At 31.7% G+C, this 15,879-nt stretch overlaps 1 protein-coding gene across 2 annotated transcripts; it reads right to left on the bottom strand.

The window, feature by feature from the left end:
* Positions 1–998: 998 nt before the first annotated feature.
* Positions 999–15,545, bottom strand: LOC127733040 (transmembrane emp24 domain-containing protein eca-like). 2 transcript variants are annotated; one of them, XM_052242312.1, is made up of 5 exons: positions 15,370–15,545; positions 12,622–12,737; positions 9,271–9,375; positions 8,538–8,684; positions 999–3,190 (listed from the first exon to the last, which is right to left on the bottom strand). In XM_052242312.1, the coding sequence occupies exons 1-5, from the start codon at positions 15,497–15,499 to the stop codon at positions 3,041–3,043; spliced, it is 648 nt and encodes a 215-aa protein (XP_052098272.1). In that variant the 5' UTR covers positions 15,500–15,545; the 3' UTR covers positions 999–3,040. The 2 variants fall into 2 exon arrangements, with proteins under 2 accessions (XP_052098272.1, XP_052098273.1); XM_052242313.1 differs by lacking the exon at positions 12,622–12,737 and adding an exon at positions 11,894–12,009.
* Positions 15,546–15,879: the final 334 nt, after the last annotated feature.

The raw sequence follows: 15,879 nt of genomic DNA, 5'->3' as shown, positions 1-15,879 counted from the left end.
ACTCTATTAAATATAAAATTTTGTGTTTTCCATAAATTTTGTTAAAAATACAGGGGTTATATGTCTGTCGGCAGTCTTTGGAGGTCATTTCCATGGTTAATTAGATGTGCCTAGACTAAAATACACACGAAAAGCTGATGAGTCTTATGCATTGTTAATTATTTATTTTAGACTTTTTGTAATTTGGTTATTAGTTTTAGTATGTTATACATCAAATATAAGAATTTGAGTCAAATCGGTGAACATGAATTTGACAGCTATTGCCCCTTTAATTCACAGTTGTGGGATGATGGTCAGTTTGTATAGTTTCAGCTCAAACAAGTGCTTGGGGCTGTCTTAAACTTCCAGTGAGTTAGGAGTATTTGCTCCATATTGACGGCATCACTTTGACTTTGAGATGAAGAACAGCAATAAAAGTGTTTTTTCTTTGCTTTTAGTGGTTTCTGCTGTGCATGTATTGATTTTGTGTCATGGATGGAAACCCCATGTTCGTTTTTTTCTAATACATCATTTGTATTGTTATGTCATAAAACTTACAACATAAGTATTCAGTTCATAAATAGTTTTCAAATCGAACAATTTAATTTTTACTTTTATGCTTATGTTTTCATGCATTTCTTTCCAATATCTTTTAAATTATTCAAATTTATTTTTCAAAGATTTTTATTGTGTTGTGTTTTTTTAATATATACTTATATTTGTTAGGGCCCCGCGTAGTGGCGGGTTGCCCTATAGTGATCAGTCTGTCCGTCCGTCCCAAATTGTGTCCGCTCTATATCTAGAGAACCGTTATAATTTCTTACTTTATACTTGACATGTATATTAACCAACACCAGAGGTTGTATCATAATGTTTGTACAACTTCCTAGGTCAAAGTTCAAGGTCAGCGGGGCCCACAGAGATGGTTCCCATCTCAATGATCAATGATGTCTAGTTATTTCTATTATTTCCCATTGGTTTTAAGGAGAGGCATGTTGAACAAAAATACAAAAAAACTGTACATTTAAGTTTTTTACTTTTTAAAATACTCTTATGCAAGTATCCAGAAACAAAAAAAGAAGGTACAGAAAAACACTTGCACACACAAGACAATACATAAATCAAAATACTTAACACAGCTTAATTCCATATGAAGAAGAAAAAAATATTATAACCACATACCTTCATTCATACAAACAGAATGTTACAAAAATCTGTCAAAATCTTCATCTAAATTGTTTAAAACAGAAAGTCATCATATATATTTTCTTTAAATTGTGGTGTTTTTGGTTTTTTGACCAACAACCATGTTGCAATTAATTCAACATAAAAACATGACTGGATGTTGGTTGCATTAAAAAATTTACAGAAGTTTTTTATGATTATTTATGATTTTTTATGGCTCGATCTTATCCAGTCTGACATTTAAGTTAACATTTAATCCCACTATGTGTACTCCAACATAAGTTAAGACAATATATATAAAGTGCTATAAACTTAAACAGAAATACCTGCTATATACTCAGCAGAAATGGAAAAAAAATTAGTGCACCAGACCAGCAATTTTATAATAAAGCGTTAAATTAACTAGTATATACTTATAAAATAAATACAATCTCTATTTACATTAAAAAATCTGTAGGCATAAAGCACTATTTATTTTCAACCCATCTCACATAAACTTAATGTCTTTTAAACCATGAAGTTCAGATATGATGAATAGCAAATTTTTTGTAATTGTAATAAATCAATTTCTTTCTTTTAAATATAATTGGACTAGACTAATCAACAACAATACTTCAATATCATATTAAATCATTATTTTCCTTGCGAAAAAATGAACAAGATGTAAAATGTGAGATTTACATTAATATAACATTTTTAAAAATATGAATGAATATTCTATTCTTGTTATCCTTTTGTGACAAATATGAAAAGGTTTGTAGAAATTTCAATACATCTTATTTGACGATCCATAGTTTAATGAGTTGGGTAATCAGAAAATACTGTAACCAACCTAAATACAAATTATTTATTCTAAGTACATCCTAAATCTTATTCCATTCAATCATTTCTAAAAGAGAACTTACAGAAGTAAGATGAGAGAGATCAGCAAATCTTGAGAATGGAAAATCTTTGATACAATAAAAGAATTGAAAGCACCAATGATTTATTTTGAAAGATTCCAATGTTTTATAATACATTTGCTACACAAAATCATCAGAGAATAATAGTACATTCTTTGTGGCACCTCTATAATTTTAGTACTTTTTGTATGTGGCATCTGCAGAAGTTAACATATTCCGTTAATAAAAGTTAAACTAGGTGATATATAAAAAATATGCCAAACACTTCAGAGAACAAGTATTATTAAGACCTCAGCAAAATAACAAACTGTTATATCAATCAAAACTAAATTTAATTTTAGATCATCCCCCAAATAGACAAAAGAATTGTAAGTTTTAAATTAAAAAAAAAATAAAAATTGACAGGTAGAATCATAAAATATTGTTTTATACATTTGACGGTTATTTTGACCTATTTCCTTTTTCATTATTCCCTTTTTATATCTTCCTTATTCACTATAACCTTGACAAGGATGTATATTTTACAACATACAAGTCTGCAACACACAAATCCTGAAGTAACTATTATGAGTTTCATTCACAAAAATATAAAGTTAAAGCTCCCATTCTCCAACACACACCCACACATTTCTTTCACACAAGAACATAAAAAAATTAAATGTCGGGAACACATGATAATGTATTTCATGATGAGTTATTTAAAACATACCCTAAACTGTTTGTAAAATTACTAATAAATTTACTGATTTTTTTTCTTTCAAAATTATATAAATATTTCAATTTTTGTCCTTTTAATAGGTTATTTGACAAAAAAATCCCTGCTCAATAATACTTTCTTTTAAAAATCAATGGATTTCTATATGAAAAGTCATAATTTTTTTCTAATCTGTTTCCTAAAAACTTGATCCCCCCAAAACTCAGCTTTTCTGATTTTTATCTATATTTGTTAAACTTATCATCTAAAATATTTTGTATTATACAAGTTTTTTAGCTTCAAAAAAGCTCTTTAGATGTTTCATCTGCCAAAATCCTGTAACCAGTAAAATAAGAGTCTGAGCTATTGACCACCATAATACTCTTTGGTTAGTACTTTCACTTGTCTGTCTAAATCTCTCTTCTCGGTACTGAAAAATACAAGATCAGAAAATTATGGACATTTTAGTTATTCAAATATTGTACATTTTTGTGTAGGGGCCAGCTGAAGCCCGCCACCAGGTGCGGGGTACAAATGACAATTCAATTTATACTTCACTGTAAATGAGACATAACAGACAAGTTGCATATACCAGCCATTGTTGTTGTAATAGCATTAAAGTGTGAAAGAAAATTAAAGTATTTTAAATGGAACACAAGAAATAAAATGTTATTTGAAAATAAACCAAAGTGTGTACACTTAATACATAGTGTATGAACAGTTCTGTAATTAAATGTGAATCAGAAAATCCTACTGCAGATTATGAGGATGAATTCAGGCAGGATGATTATGGATTAGAAATAATGGTCATAGGGCTTTAAAAGTAAATTGAAATAACTTATTTGTTTAACAATGGCCCTGTTGCACTAAATTATTATTTACATTTTGGCAAAATTGAAGCCTTCTATGCTTTGAAAATTCTCACAATAATACTGAATAATACAAAATGCATTCTCTCCTCAGGGCAAATATAATAAAATGCTCCACAGGGCGCAGCTTGATACGAGGTCAAACCCTGAACAGTTGGGGCAAGTATGGACACAACATTCAAGCTTGATACAGCTCTGAATTTGGATTGTGATTAAATATTTGACACAGCATAGGTTTCTGACAAAGAATGAATGTGGTCTAAGAACTTAAAAATTTTAAATTGGACATTCACCTATTATGGTCCAATATCCAAAATCTAAATACATGGTTAGATTCAGCATATCAAAGAACCCCAAGAATTCAATTTTTGATGAAATCAAACAAAGTTTAATTTTGGACCCTTTTGACCTCAATGTGGACAAAGTTGATAATGGGGCCCAAAAATCAAAAATCTAAATACATGGTTGGATTCAGCATATCAAAGAACCCCATATATTCAATTTTTGTTGAAATCAAACAAAGTTTAATTTTGGACCCCGATTTGGACCAATTTGAAAACTGGGCCCATAATCAAAAATCTAAATACATGTTTAGATTCAGCATATCAAAGAACCCTAAGAATTCAATTTTTGTTAAAATCAAAATAAGTTTAATTTTGGACCCTTTGGACCTTAATGTAGACCAATTTGTAAGCGGAACCAAAAATTAAGAATCTAAATACACGGTTAGATTCGGCATATCAAAGACCCCCAATAATTCAATTTTTGATGAAATCAAACAAAGTTTAATTTTGGACCCTTTGGACCTCAATGTGGACCAATTTAAAAACGGGGCCCAAAATCCAAAAACTTAATACAAGGTTAGAATCAGCATATCAAAGAACCCCAAGAATTCAAGAATAATTTACCCCGTTGAAATTGGTCAAGAAATAAGCAATTTTTACGAAGTATCTTCTTTTGCACAATACTGTGCAATTGAATATTTCTTGCTATTGCGCAATACTGTACAATTGACAATTTCTTGCTATTGCGCAATATTGTGCTATTGGATATTTCTTGCTATTGCACAATACTGTGCAATAAAAGATTTCTTGCTATTGCGCAATACTGTGCAATAGAAGATTTCTTGCTATTGTGCAATACTGTGCAATTGAAAATTTCTTGCTATTGCACAATACTAATTATATAATAATTTACACATCCTGTTTGGTGTGTATCTCCTACCATATCATTATTATTTGCTTTTAAATATAAAACAGAAATAACCAACTTAAAATGGAAATTTTTAAAAGAAAAAAAAAAAAGAAAAAAAGAAAAAAAAGGAAAAAAAAAAAAAAATCCCCCCCCAATTTTTTGAACCCCCTTATGATTCATCACCCCCAAACTCAATCCCAGCCTTCCCTTTGTGGTATGGTTCCTTGCAGTACAATTTCAGAGAGATCCATACACTTGAACACAAGTTATTGACTGGAAAAGAGAAAAATGCTTATTTTTGGCCCCTTTTTGGCCCCTTCTTCCTAAACGTTTTGGGCAATTACCCCCAAACTCAATTCCAGCTTTCCCTTTGTGATATGGAACCTTGTAGTGCAATTTCAGAAAGATCCATACACTTACACACAAGTTATTATCATGAAACTAGAAAAATGCTTGTTTTTTGCCCCTTTTTTGGCCCCTAATTCCTAATATTTTGAGGTAATTACCCCCAAAATCAATCCCAGCATTCCCTGTGTGATATGGAACCTTGTGGTACAATTTCAGAGAGATCCATACACTAACACACAAGTTATGTCTGAAAGTTACAAAAATGCTTATTTTTGGCCCCTTTTTGGCCACTTATTCCTAAACGTTTTGGGCAATTACCCCCAAACTCAATTCCAGCTTTCCCTTTGTGATATGGAACCTTGTAGTACAATTTCAAAAAGATCCATACACTTACACACAAGTTATTGTCATGAAACTAGAAAAATGCTTGTTTTTTGCCCCTTTTTTTGCCCTTATTCCTAATATTTTGAGGCAATTACCCCCAAAATCAATCCCAGCATTCCCTGTGTGAAATGGAACCTTGTGGTACAATGTCAGAGAGATCCATACACTAACACACAAGTTATGTCTGGAAGTCACAAAAATGCTTATTTTTGGCCCCTTTTTGGCCCCTAATTCCTTAACTATTGGTACCATAACCCCCAAAATCAATCCCAACCTTCCTTTTGTGGTATTGAACCTTATGGTAAAATTTCATAGAGATACATTCACTTAAACTAAAGTTAGAGTGCGAAAACCAATGTGTCTTCGGACGACGACAACAACGATGACGACGACGACGCCAACGTCATACCAATATACGACCGCACAAATTTTTTGCGGTCGTATAAAAAAAAAAGAAATGAGACCAACAAAAAAACATAAGTTGAAAATTGAATGAACAAGTGAAACTGCGAGCTACTGCTCACTGATGATACCCCTGCCCAAATATTTTGGTAAACAGGAAGTTGTTGAGTGATGCATCTGAAAACTCATCACACGATATAGCTCAGACTTATATAAACCCTGAAACCAAATTTGAAAAATCCTTATAATGTAGTTCCTGAGAAAGGAGCAACAAAAATATTCATGGGACAGATGGATGGACTGACGGATCGGATGGACTGACGGATGGATGGATGGATGGACAGATGGACGGACAGACAGAGGTAAAACAGTATACCCCTACTTTTTTTTAAGTGGGATATAATAAAAAACAACAGTATGGCCAAAAACAAAAGACAAAAAGAATAAAATGCTCCGCAGGGCGCAGCTTGATACAACCGCAGAGGTCGAACCCTGAACAGTTGGGGCAAGTATGGACACAACATTCAAGCTTGATACAGCTCTGAATTTGGATTGTGATTAAATATTTGACACAGCATAGGTTTCTGACACAGAATGAATGTGGTCTAAGAACTTAAAAATTTTAAATTGGACATTCACCTATTATGGTCCAATATCCAAAATCTAAATACATGGTTAGATTCAGCATATCAAAGAACCCCAAGAATTCAATTTTTGATGAAATCAAACAAAGTTTAATTTTGGACCCTTTTGACTTCAATGTGGACAAAGTTGATAATGGGGCCCAAAAATCAAAAATCTAAATACATGGTTAGATTCAGCATATCAAAGAACCCCATATATTCAATTTTTGTTGAAATCAAACAAAGTTTAATTTTGGACCCCAATTTGGACCAACTTGAAAACTGGGCCAAAAATCTAAAATCTAAATACATGTTTAGATTCAGCATATCAAAGAACCTTAAGAATTCAATTTTTGTTGAAATCAAAATAAGTTTAATTTTGGACCCTTTGGACCTTAATGTAGACCAATTTGTAAGCGGAACCAAAAATTAAGAATCTAAATACACGGTTAGATTCGGCATATCAAAGAACCCCAATAATTCAATTTTTGATGAAATCAAACAAAGTTAAATTTTGGACCCTTTGGACCTCAATGTGGACCAATTTAAAAACGGGGCCCAAAATCCAAAAACTTAAAATACACGGTTAGATTCAGCATATTAAAGAACCCCAAGGATTCAAGAATAAAACCCCATTGAAATTGATCAAGAAATAAGCAATTTATACGAAGTATCTTCTTTTGCACAATACTGTGCAATTGAATATTTCTTGCTATTGCGCAATACTGTACAATTGACAATTTCTTGCTATTGCGCAATATTGTGCTATTGGATATTTCTTGCTATTGCGCAATACTGTGCAATTGAAGATTTCTTGCTATTGCGCAATACTGTGCAATTGAAGATTTCTTGCTATTGTGCAATACTGTGCAATTGAAAATTTCTTGCTATTGCACAATACTAGTTATATAATAATTTACACATCCTGTTTGGTGTGTATCTCCTACCATATCATTATTATTTGCTTTTAAATATTAATCAGAAATAACCAACTTAAAATGGAAAATTTTAAAAGAAAAAAAAAAAGGAAAAAAAGAAAAAAAAAGTAAAAAAAAATCCCCCCCCCAAATTTTTTGAACCCCCTTATGATTCATCACCCCCAAACTCAATCCCAGCCTTCCCTTTGTGGTATGGTACCTTGCAGTACAATTTCAGAGAGATCCATACACTTGAACACAAGTTATTGTCTGGAAACTAGAAAAATGCTTATTTTTGGCCCCTTTTTGGCCCCCAATTCCTAAACGTTTCGGGCAATTACCCCCAAACTCAATTCCAGCTTTCCCTTTGTGATATGGAACCTTGTAGTACAATTTCAGAAATATCCAAACACTTACACACAAGTTATTGTCATGAAACTAGAAAAATGCTTGTTTTTTGCCCCTTTTTTGGCCCCTAATTCCTAAAATTTTGAGGCAATTACCCCCAAAATCAATTACAGCCTTTCCTTTGTGATATGGAACCTTGTGGTACAATGTCAGAGAGATCCATACACTTACACACAAGTTATTGTCTGGAAGTTACAAAAATGCTTATTTTTGGCCCCTAATTCCTTAACTGTTGGTACCATAACCCCCAAAATCAATCCCAACCTTCCTTTCGTGGTATTGAACCTTATGGTAAAATTTCATGGAGATCCATTCACTTAAACTAAAGTTAGAGTGCGAAAACCAATGTGTCTTCGGACGACGACAACGCCAACGTCATACCAATATACGACCAAAAATTTTTTAATTTTTGCGGTCGTATAAAAATTGGGACCTCATACAATGTTAATAAAACACCAAATATCGAATTTCTATATTGAACAGTGCGGATACGACATGTTTTCTCAATATGTTTTGAAAAATTGTTCTTATGTAAAATACAGGGAAATTTATAGTTCAGTACTCACTTATGACCACCAAGAACTGTGTTTTTATTAGCTGAAATTATGACAATAAACACAAAATAAACTTACCCTCTGGTAATTCTGTTCTTTGGTAATTTGTTCTACTTGGTCTAACAATTGTCTGATACGTAGCTGTAATTCTGACAGTTTGTCTTTAGCTTGTATCTGGGCATAGTCTACTGCATGTTCTCCAACTTGGATGTCTAAATGTACTCTCTACAACAGAAAAAAATTATCATTTTAAACATAATGAATGAATAATATTTTTGTATTGGGTCATTGCTAATGATTGCTCGTTCATTTCAGTACATGAACGTTCTCCATGTATTATAGGATTTATATTGCTATTCTAAGCCCATGACTACTTTGTAAATTTCTGAAATATTGCAAAAAGAATTATGAAAATTCAAACATTTTTAAGAAAAATTTGTTCCCTCTCTAAACATTAAAAAATGTCAATGACATATTCACACTGATCTTAACATCTTTTTTTAATAATCATGTCATTAAAATCAAACTTGTTGTTTAATTCATGTACGTGGTGTTTAATTATTCTGAATTTATTTCATTGTAATTTGGAGCCTATTTTGAAGAGTCTAAAAATGGATCCAAGATTTTATTCAAATGAGATTTAATCAAAAACATTGTCAAATACTCGCTGTAGTAAACTCTTACTTTTCCAGATATATAGATATGAGTTATTAAAAGATTCCCCCTTCAAATTTCAAATTTCCCAATTAAAATTTGATGTTTTGAATTTTATGGCAGAGTGAACAATCATCTCTTTCATGAAATTACTTACCAACTGACCACTAGCAAACCATGCTGACGAATTTGAGTGTAAACAGATGATATGTTCACCAGCAGTATGAGAAGTAAATGTAAATCGTCCCTCTGCTGCATAGGTCTACAAAAAAACATAATACTAATAAAAAAAAATTGAAAAATAACTTGCCTTTTGATTTATTTCAAGTGATTTTTTTCTCCATAAAAACAATACCACAAACAGCAACCATAAATTCATATATACTGCAGTAGCAGGTAATAAATTCAAATTCAACCAATCATTAAGCTATTTTGTGTCTTGTCTATATATTTACAAGTAGGTACAATCCATTCAAATTAATCACTTCCCTCCCTAGCTCTCAGAAAGTACATTTTTTTCTAGCCAAAATAGCAAGAATAGGTTTTTAATAAGTTGATCTATTTTTGGAACCAAATGATCAGACAGTTTTTCAACTTTTAATCAAACATTAAATGTTGCAATGACACTTATTTTTTTGCTGTTTTTTTTTTTAACAAATAATGCCAAATAAATGCTAAATGTTTGAAATTTGCAAAAAAATATAAACTATGAAATGTACACATCTGTGTAATTTGTTCATGAAGATATTAGTCAATCTGAAAAATAATACTGTTAAATGTATCAACAAAAGTTTCATATCTTATACTCATTTTAGCAGTTGCAATCTTGATATAGTTTAAGCTAAATGTAAACAAACCCTTTGAACCAAATATTATAATTAGGTCACAACAACTTAATTTGTCTTTCTTTAAAAGTTCCTTGCAGCGTTGTTCTACACTTTTTCTAATTTATAAAGTACAATTCCTGCTTTACATTACAATACCTTGCCTTTCATAATAAAGTTTTGAAGAAAAAAAATCACAAGTACTTCATTTTTACAAATTATTAATAAAATGTAATTGGTATGGCCAAAATATATATATAAAACAATAAATTATAATATCTGGTTCATGCATATATATATGTTATTATGCAATAAAAAACTGTCTTCATGCATACAAACTTTTCTCATTTGGTACTAGACTAACTACTAGTCATCATACAATGAAATAAAATACATTCTTCCATAATATCTTTCCAATCATAAACTAAACATGATAAAGGCTTCAATGAGCCTGTATTGCTCACACAGCAATTTCCTAACAATCAATGCAACAAGAATATATGTGCTAAATGGAATATGTGTGGGACAAAGTCTGGTCTTCCTAATCATTCTTGCTGGACAGAAAGAATTTGTCTATCCATTATAGTTTTCAAGATAATCATCACAAATGGTACAAATATTGTGATGATTTAATGCCAAAAACAAATTTTCATGACCAAAAAGGGGGAAAACTCACACCTGAATCCATCACTAATTTTGGCTTATTTCATTTTACTTGTTGATCTTATTTTGTTGTTAACAGTTTCTCTCTATCTACCACAATTTTTTTTAGCAGTAATTGCTACAAATTGTCATTGAAGACCAATAACTCATATAAAGAGTTGACCAATTAGTTTGATTTGCATCTGTGGCCAAAGTAGTCTAAGTAATGCATTTACTGTATCACTAGCCTGTCAACACTGAGGTTGTGACTTCCAACCCCACACATGGCAGGTGTGTTCAACTCCAGTCTTAATTCATTAGGATTGTTAGTTTCATGCCAAAGGTATGTGGTTCTCTCCAGGCACTCTGGCTTCATCTATCAATAAAAACTGACCGCCACAAAATAGCCAATGTGTTGAATGTGATGTTAAACACCAAATATCAATCAATCAACCAATTAGTTTTGCCATTTTGGACTTATTTGTACCAGTACATCTTGTATAGCTGATTATTTTGCTGCTTAATGTTTTTATTTCTCTACATTGTATTTATATATATATAGTGTTCAAGCTTTATGATTATAATCAAAAACACAAAAAATGGGATCCTTAATTAAACACTTGTGTCAACCTGGTTAAATTCCCTTTGGATGTTCACACAATATTGTTGATGTAGTTAAACTGAAGTGTAATGGCAATGATTAAAGAGCCGAAAATGTGGGTTTTCCAGCAATATACATACCTACATGTAGGCAAGTTATCATTTAACTGATATACAATAAATAAGTGGGAAAATAAAAACCTTGTAAGGGCTATACATTAACTAATGCATCAAATGAAAGTGAATATCTAAAAACTAATAAAATGCTCATACTAATGCGAAGAAGTGAAAATGTCCAGTTCCAAACAAAGGAAGATAATGCCAATCAACCATGTCCTAGAATGTCAGTTACAAAGCAATTTTCTGTGCGAGCAGTTTTATACACTACTGAAAACATCAACACTATTAATATTAGTGTACCAAATTATTAGGAAAAGATGTAGTTAATCCAGTATTAAATTAAAATTTGCATATATTTGAATGAAATTTCCCTTCAAATCGTTTCATCCATGAATAATTGAAATCAAAACAGTAAATGGATTTCTTTTTCTGATAAAAAAAAAAACTTACAACTATATTCTATTTATGCTAAATCCTGCTTAAGTTTTTCAGATAACAAATAAAAAGCCCCACTATCATTTACAATATCCAATCTTGATGTTTTCTTTAAAAAAAACACACAGAAACACCTGACTACTAGGACAATTGACTCACCCTGGACAGAACAATGTTTTCGTCAGGGTCTTTGACCTCCACTAACATACCAAACCCTGGTGCTGAGGGATGATATTCCTTCACAGAAAAATCATACACTTGAACTTTGTACTTTCCTGTAATCAGTAATTGTAACACAATGCAACGTGCAACAAGAAGCTTAAAATTAACACAACTGTATCATCTTACATACTGTAAATTCAGATATTATTACAATGCTTTAATTAATGCAGAATTGCAACTGTATCAGTGGGATGTTCATTCCAATAACAATTTTTTTTCTAATGTTTTTATCTTACATTTTATATTTTGGACTTTGAACAGACTTGCAATAATAAACTCATGCATTAATTTCTGAATTTACAGTAACTGACAACTTAGTTTTTATTTAAATATACAATACTGCTTTTTATGCAGTATTAAAGCAGTGATTCAAAAGATTTATGATTTTATCGATCATACATTTGCATGTCCGACAACCTTAAGAATATCTGATGAGTGATCAGATTTTATTGTCAGTTTAGAGGCTTTTTATTTTTCTTAATCTTTCTCCAGAGACAAATAAACTTAGTTGCCAGTTTGATGATACCAATATATAGTAACAGGACACTTTCTACACTTCTTCACCTTATTCGCCGCCTACTAAAGTCCTTGACATACTAATCATTTAAGGTGAATCCATGAAGAAAATGTCCTCGTGCATGGAATTATTTGACAGTTTGGCTTACCCGTGATAAAACCACTTTATCATCTGGATCTTGTATCTCTACATGCATGCCCCATCCAGGCACAGATGGGACATAGTTATTAGTATTCTTGTCAAAAACTTCCACTTTATAATGACCTGTAATTCATACTATATAATAATAAGAAAGCCACATACATTTTTTGTATATTGACAAATAATTATACAATACTGTAACAGACCAGCACAGAAAGTTTGTCACTAAGGATTTAGTTCCATGTGAAGATTAAAGGAATTCCTGTTGTCCATTCTTGATAGACATGTGTAACCATGGTAAAATAAGGCTAAATTTTGTGTACCTCAAAAGAGCATTTGTGTCTATAACTTTTGGACAATCAGATGAACATTTTTTCTAAATTACTCACTGTACATTTATTTTTTTCTATGCATTTATTATTGGGATTGTTGAATAATAAACACAATTATGATGATTTCACAAAATTGTGCATACATGTAGTATATGATGAACATTTTACATATAATGCTATCAAAATTTAAAATGTGAGTTTTTAGTTTTTTTTAAACTATATCCTGTTGGATTAATAGCCAAAAATTTCCAAATCTTCAGCAGTAAAATAAAATTCAGTGTCTCAACACACTCATTTTTTATCTTCTCTAAATTCAGGCCTATGCAGGACATTAAGTCAATCAAAAGATTTTACAATTGGCATTTGGATATATATATTGTTGCTGTCTGTCATATTTGTCATTTATTTTAAACAGTCTTCACCCTCAACCACAGGCCCACCAGCCCAGGCTTGTAAAAATGATATCGGGCCTGTAAAAATCATCTCTACAAGCCAATAGAATCTTACTAGTAAAATTTTCATAAAATTCAGCTTCGGGCCTGTACATTCCAAAGTTTATCATGAAGACATATTAGTTTATAGTTTTGTATTTTTTCCACTTTTGAACTGTTTCATATTTTGTCATGTCATGACCTTTTATAGCTGACTATAATATGGAATGGGTTTTGCTCATTGAATGGAGGGTGTTCACTGGCCTCTAGTTGCTTACATCACTCAAGACTTTGGTACATGTACATGTAGATGGCTGTCTTATTGGCAATCATACTACACCTTATTATTAAGTCTGTTTGACTTGGAGTCAAAATAATGTGCAGGAGTAGGGACTAGGGTAATAATGTTTTTTCTCCAATCTATATTTAAAGCTAGCATGTTTAAATCAGCCTCCAGTGTGTAAGACCCCATTCACACTTGGACATTTAGATCGATTTAAACTAGATTGGTTCACTTTAGATCGATTTAAGCCCAAAGTGAATGCTTTGAATCGATCTTGAATCGGTCTAAACTAAAACACCAAAAGAGGTTGTTTAGTTTGAATCGATCTAAAGTGAACCAATCTTACTTTAAATGTGAATGCAGAGATCGATCTAAACTAGTACGATTGAATCGAAAATAATTTGTGCGCATGTATGACAGCAAAATTACACACGCAATATATTACAAAATGGATCACCAACCAGGGCTTCCAAAATTTTTTTTTTAGCCAGCCGGACATATATTATCCTGAATTTAATCCCTTAAGACTAAATAAACAGAAGGCAATTATGGTAATCAGTTGCCGAGTTGGCCATCCCAATGATTGATGATTAAAAAAAAAAAAAAAGAGTTTAAATTTTCTTTCATTCAAATTCGAAGTTCTGACGTAAACTGTTAAATTGGCAGTGCATCATTCGAAGTGTGCAACATCAGCGTACTTATATATGCCTTAGACTCTTTATTTGTGCAAAAAAACGTTGTCAAAAATTTTACTTTCGTTTTTAAATCTAAAACCGGATGTTATCTTGACAATGGTAAAACACGGACCAGACGGATATGTAAATTCCGTGAACGTTTGCAAAGCATGAATGAGTGTAAGTAGCTCTTTCTACAAGAAAATATTCAAAATAAACGCGAGATAAAGGTATCAATGAAAATTTAAGCATTTTTTGAAGAAATTAGTATGCATAATTAAATTTCACACCTTCGCACATGCGCACACGTGTACTAGTTCAAACAGAGACATGTCTCTGGTTCAAACAACGTAGTTATGACGATTTTTCATTTTTCACCTTTTTAATTTTTTCATCAAATCATATTTGTAAACGTATTTCTGATAATTTAAATCTTTTAGACTAAATTAATTAGATACAAACCGCTGAAATGTAAGAAAATAACTTTGAATAGATCGATCAATGTCTGGTTCAAAATAGTTTACCTGTCACCTGAACAGGTAAATTTCAGCTGTTCGACAACTAATAAGCATTGATTAAAATGAGAAGGTATTAAAGTAGGGGTTGTTTTGATAGTACTTAATGTAATAATGATCATGTCACTTTTATGACCGGAAATGTGTGGCTGTTAAGGGTAAAAGGTTGGGTCAAAAAGATCCCGAATTATGTTAAAATGACCTTCTCTTAAGAAAGTCTTGAAAAAGTAGATGACCGTTTCATGCTTTACCCACGGAATATACGACCGTTTTGGAAGCCTTGGTATACAGTATACATGTATATGCGCGAAACAAATCAAATAAGTTCCGAATAAATGTTTCCTTGTTACCAATTTTTAACTGATGGTGATGATTTCTAACTGTGAAGAATAGACCCTTGTCAAAATAAAGTATTCAAAGTTTATCAACTGCACGATATTCAAAAAAGGGGGATGAACTTCATCATGAAGTCCAGTATATGTGTGACAGATTTTAAACTTGTGTTACAATTTACACGCACCTACAACCATAGTTTCGTCTGGAATTTCTTCGATGAAGCATTTTTTCTCTGTTTCGCCGATGTGGAAGTAAAGAGCATTTGTCAAAGATATGACAAGGACAAAAATAAAATATGAAACGTGTGTTTCCATCTTCTCAAGTTTGTTGTCGTGCCGAAAGGAAGTGACACGTCACACATGCGCATGTCGGTAGGAAAAATTCTATAATCAAAGTACTGAAGTACTGAACATCGGATGTGGATGGTCACAAGCACTTGTCTCAGAAAAATCACATCTGTATACCTGAAAGTGAGGTTAATGTACAGATATATATTTTTTTCTGAGACTTGTACGTGCGTGGATGATGAATAAATGACAGGGAATTTAACCTCGCCGTAAAAACTATTAAATTGAATTTGTAGTGATACAAATCAGTATACTCTGGTTTGTTGTCATGTATATAATTTTATATTATAATATATTAATGTTTGTATATATATAGATTATAACATTGCATTTTTCATATCAGACCC

Source organism: Mytilus californianus, unplaced genomic scaffold (genome assembly GCF_021869535.1).
Source record: "Mytilus californianus isolate M0D057914Y unplaced genomic scaffold, xbMytCali1.0.p SCAF_3, whole genome shotgun sequence".
NCBI classification, from domain to species: domain Eukaryota; kingdom Metazoa; phylum Mollusca; class Bivalvia; order Mytilida; family Mytilidae; genus Mytilus; species Mytilus californianus.
This window is presented reverse-complemented; position numbering and strand designations above follow the sequence as displayed.

Excerpts from the sequence above, each read along its gene's own strand:
- LOC127733040 (XM_052242312.1), bottom strand. The coding sequence starts at position 15,499 with ATGGAAACACACGTTTCATATTTTATTTTTGTCCTTGTCATATCTTTG. Across the intron at positions 12,738-15,369 it reads AGACGAAACTATGGTTGTAG|GTCATTATAAAGTGGAAGTT; the intron begins GTGCGTGTAAAT and ends TATGAATTACAG. Across the intron at positions 8,685-9,270 it reads GGTTTGCTAGTGGTCAGTTG|AGAGTACATTTAGACATCCA; the intron begins GTAAGTAATTTC and ends TTTCTGTTGTAG.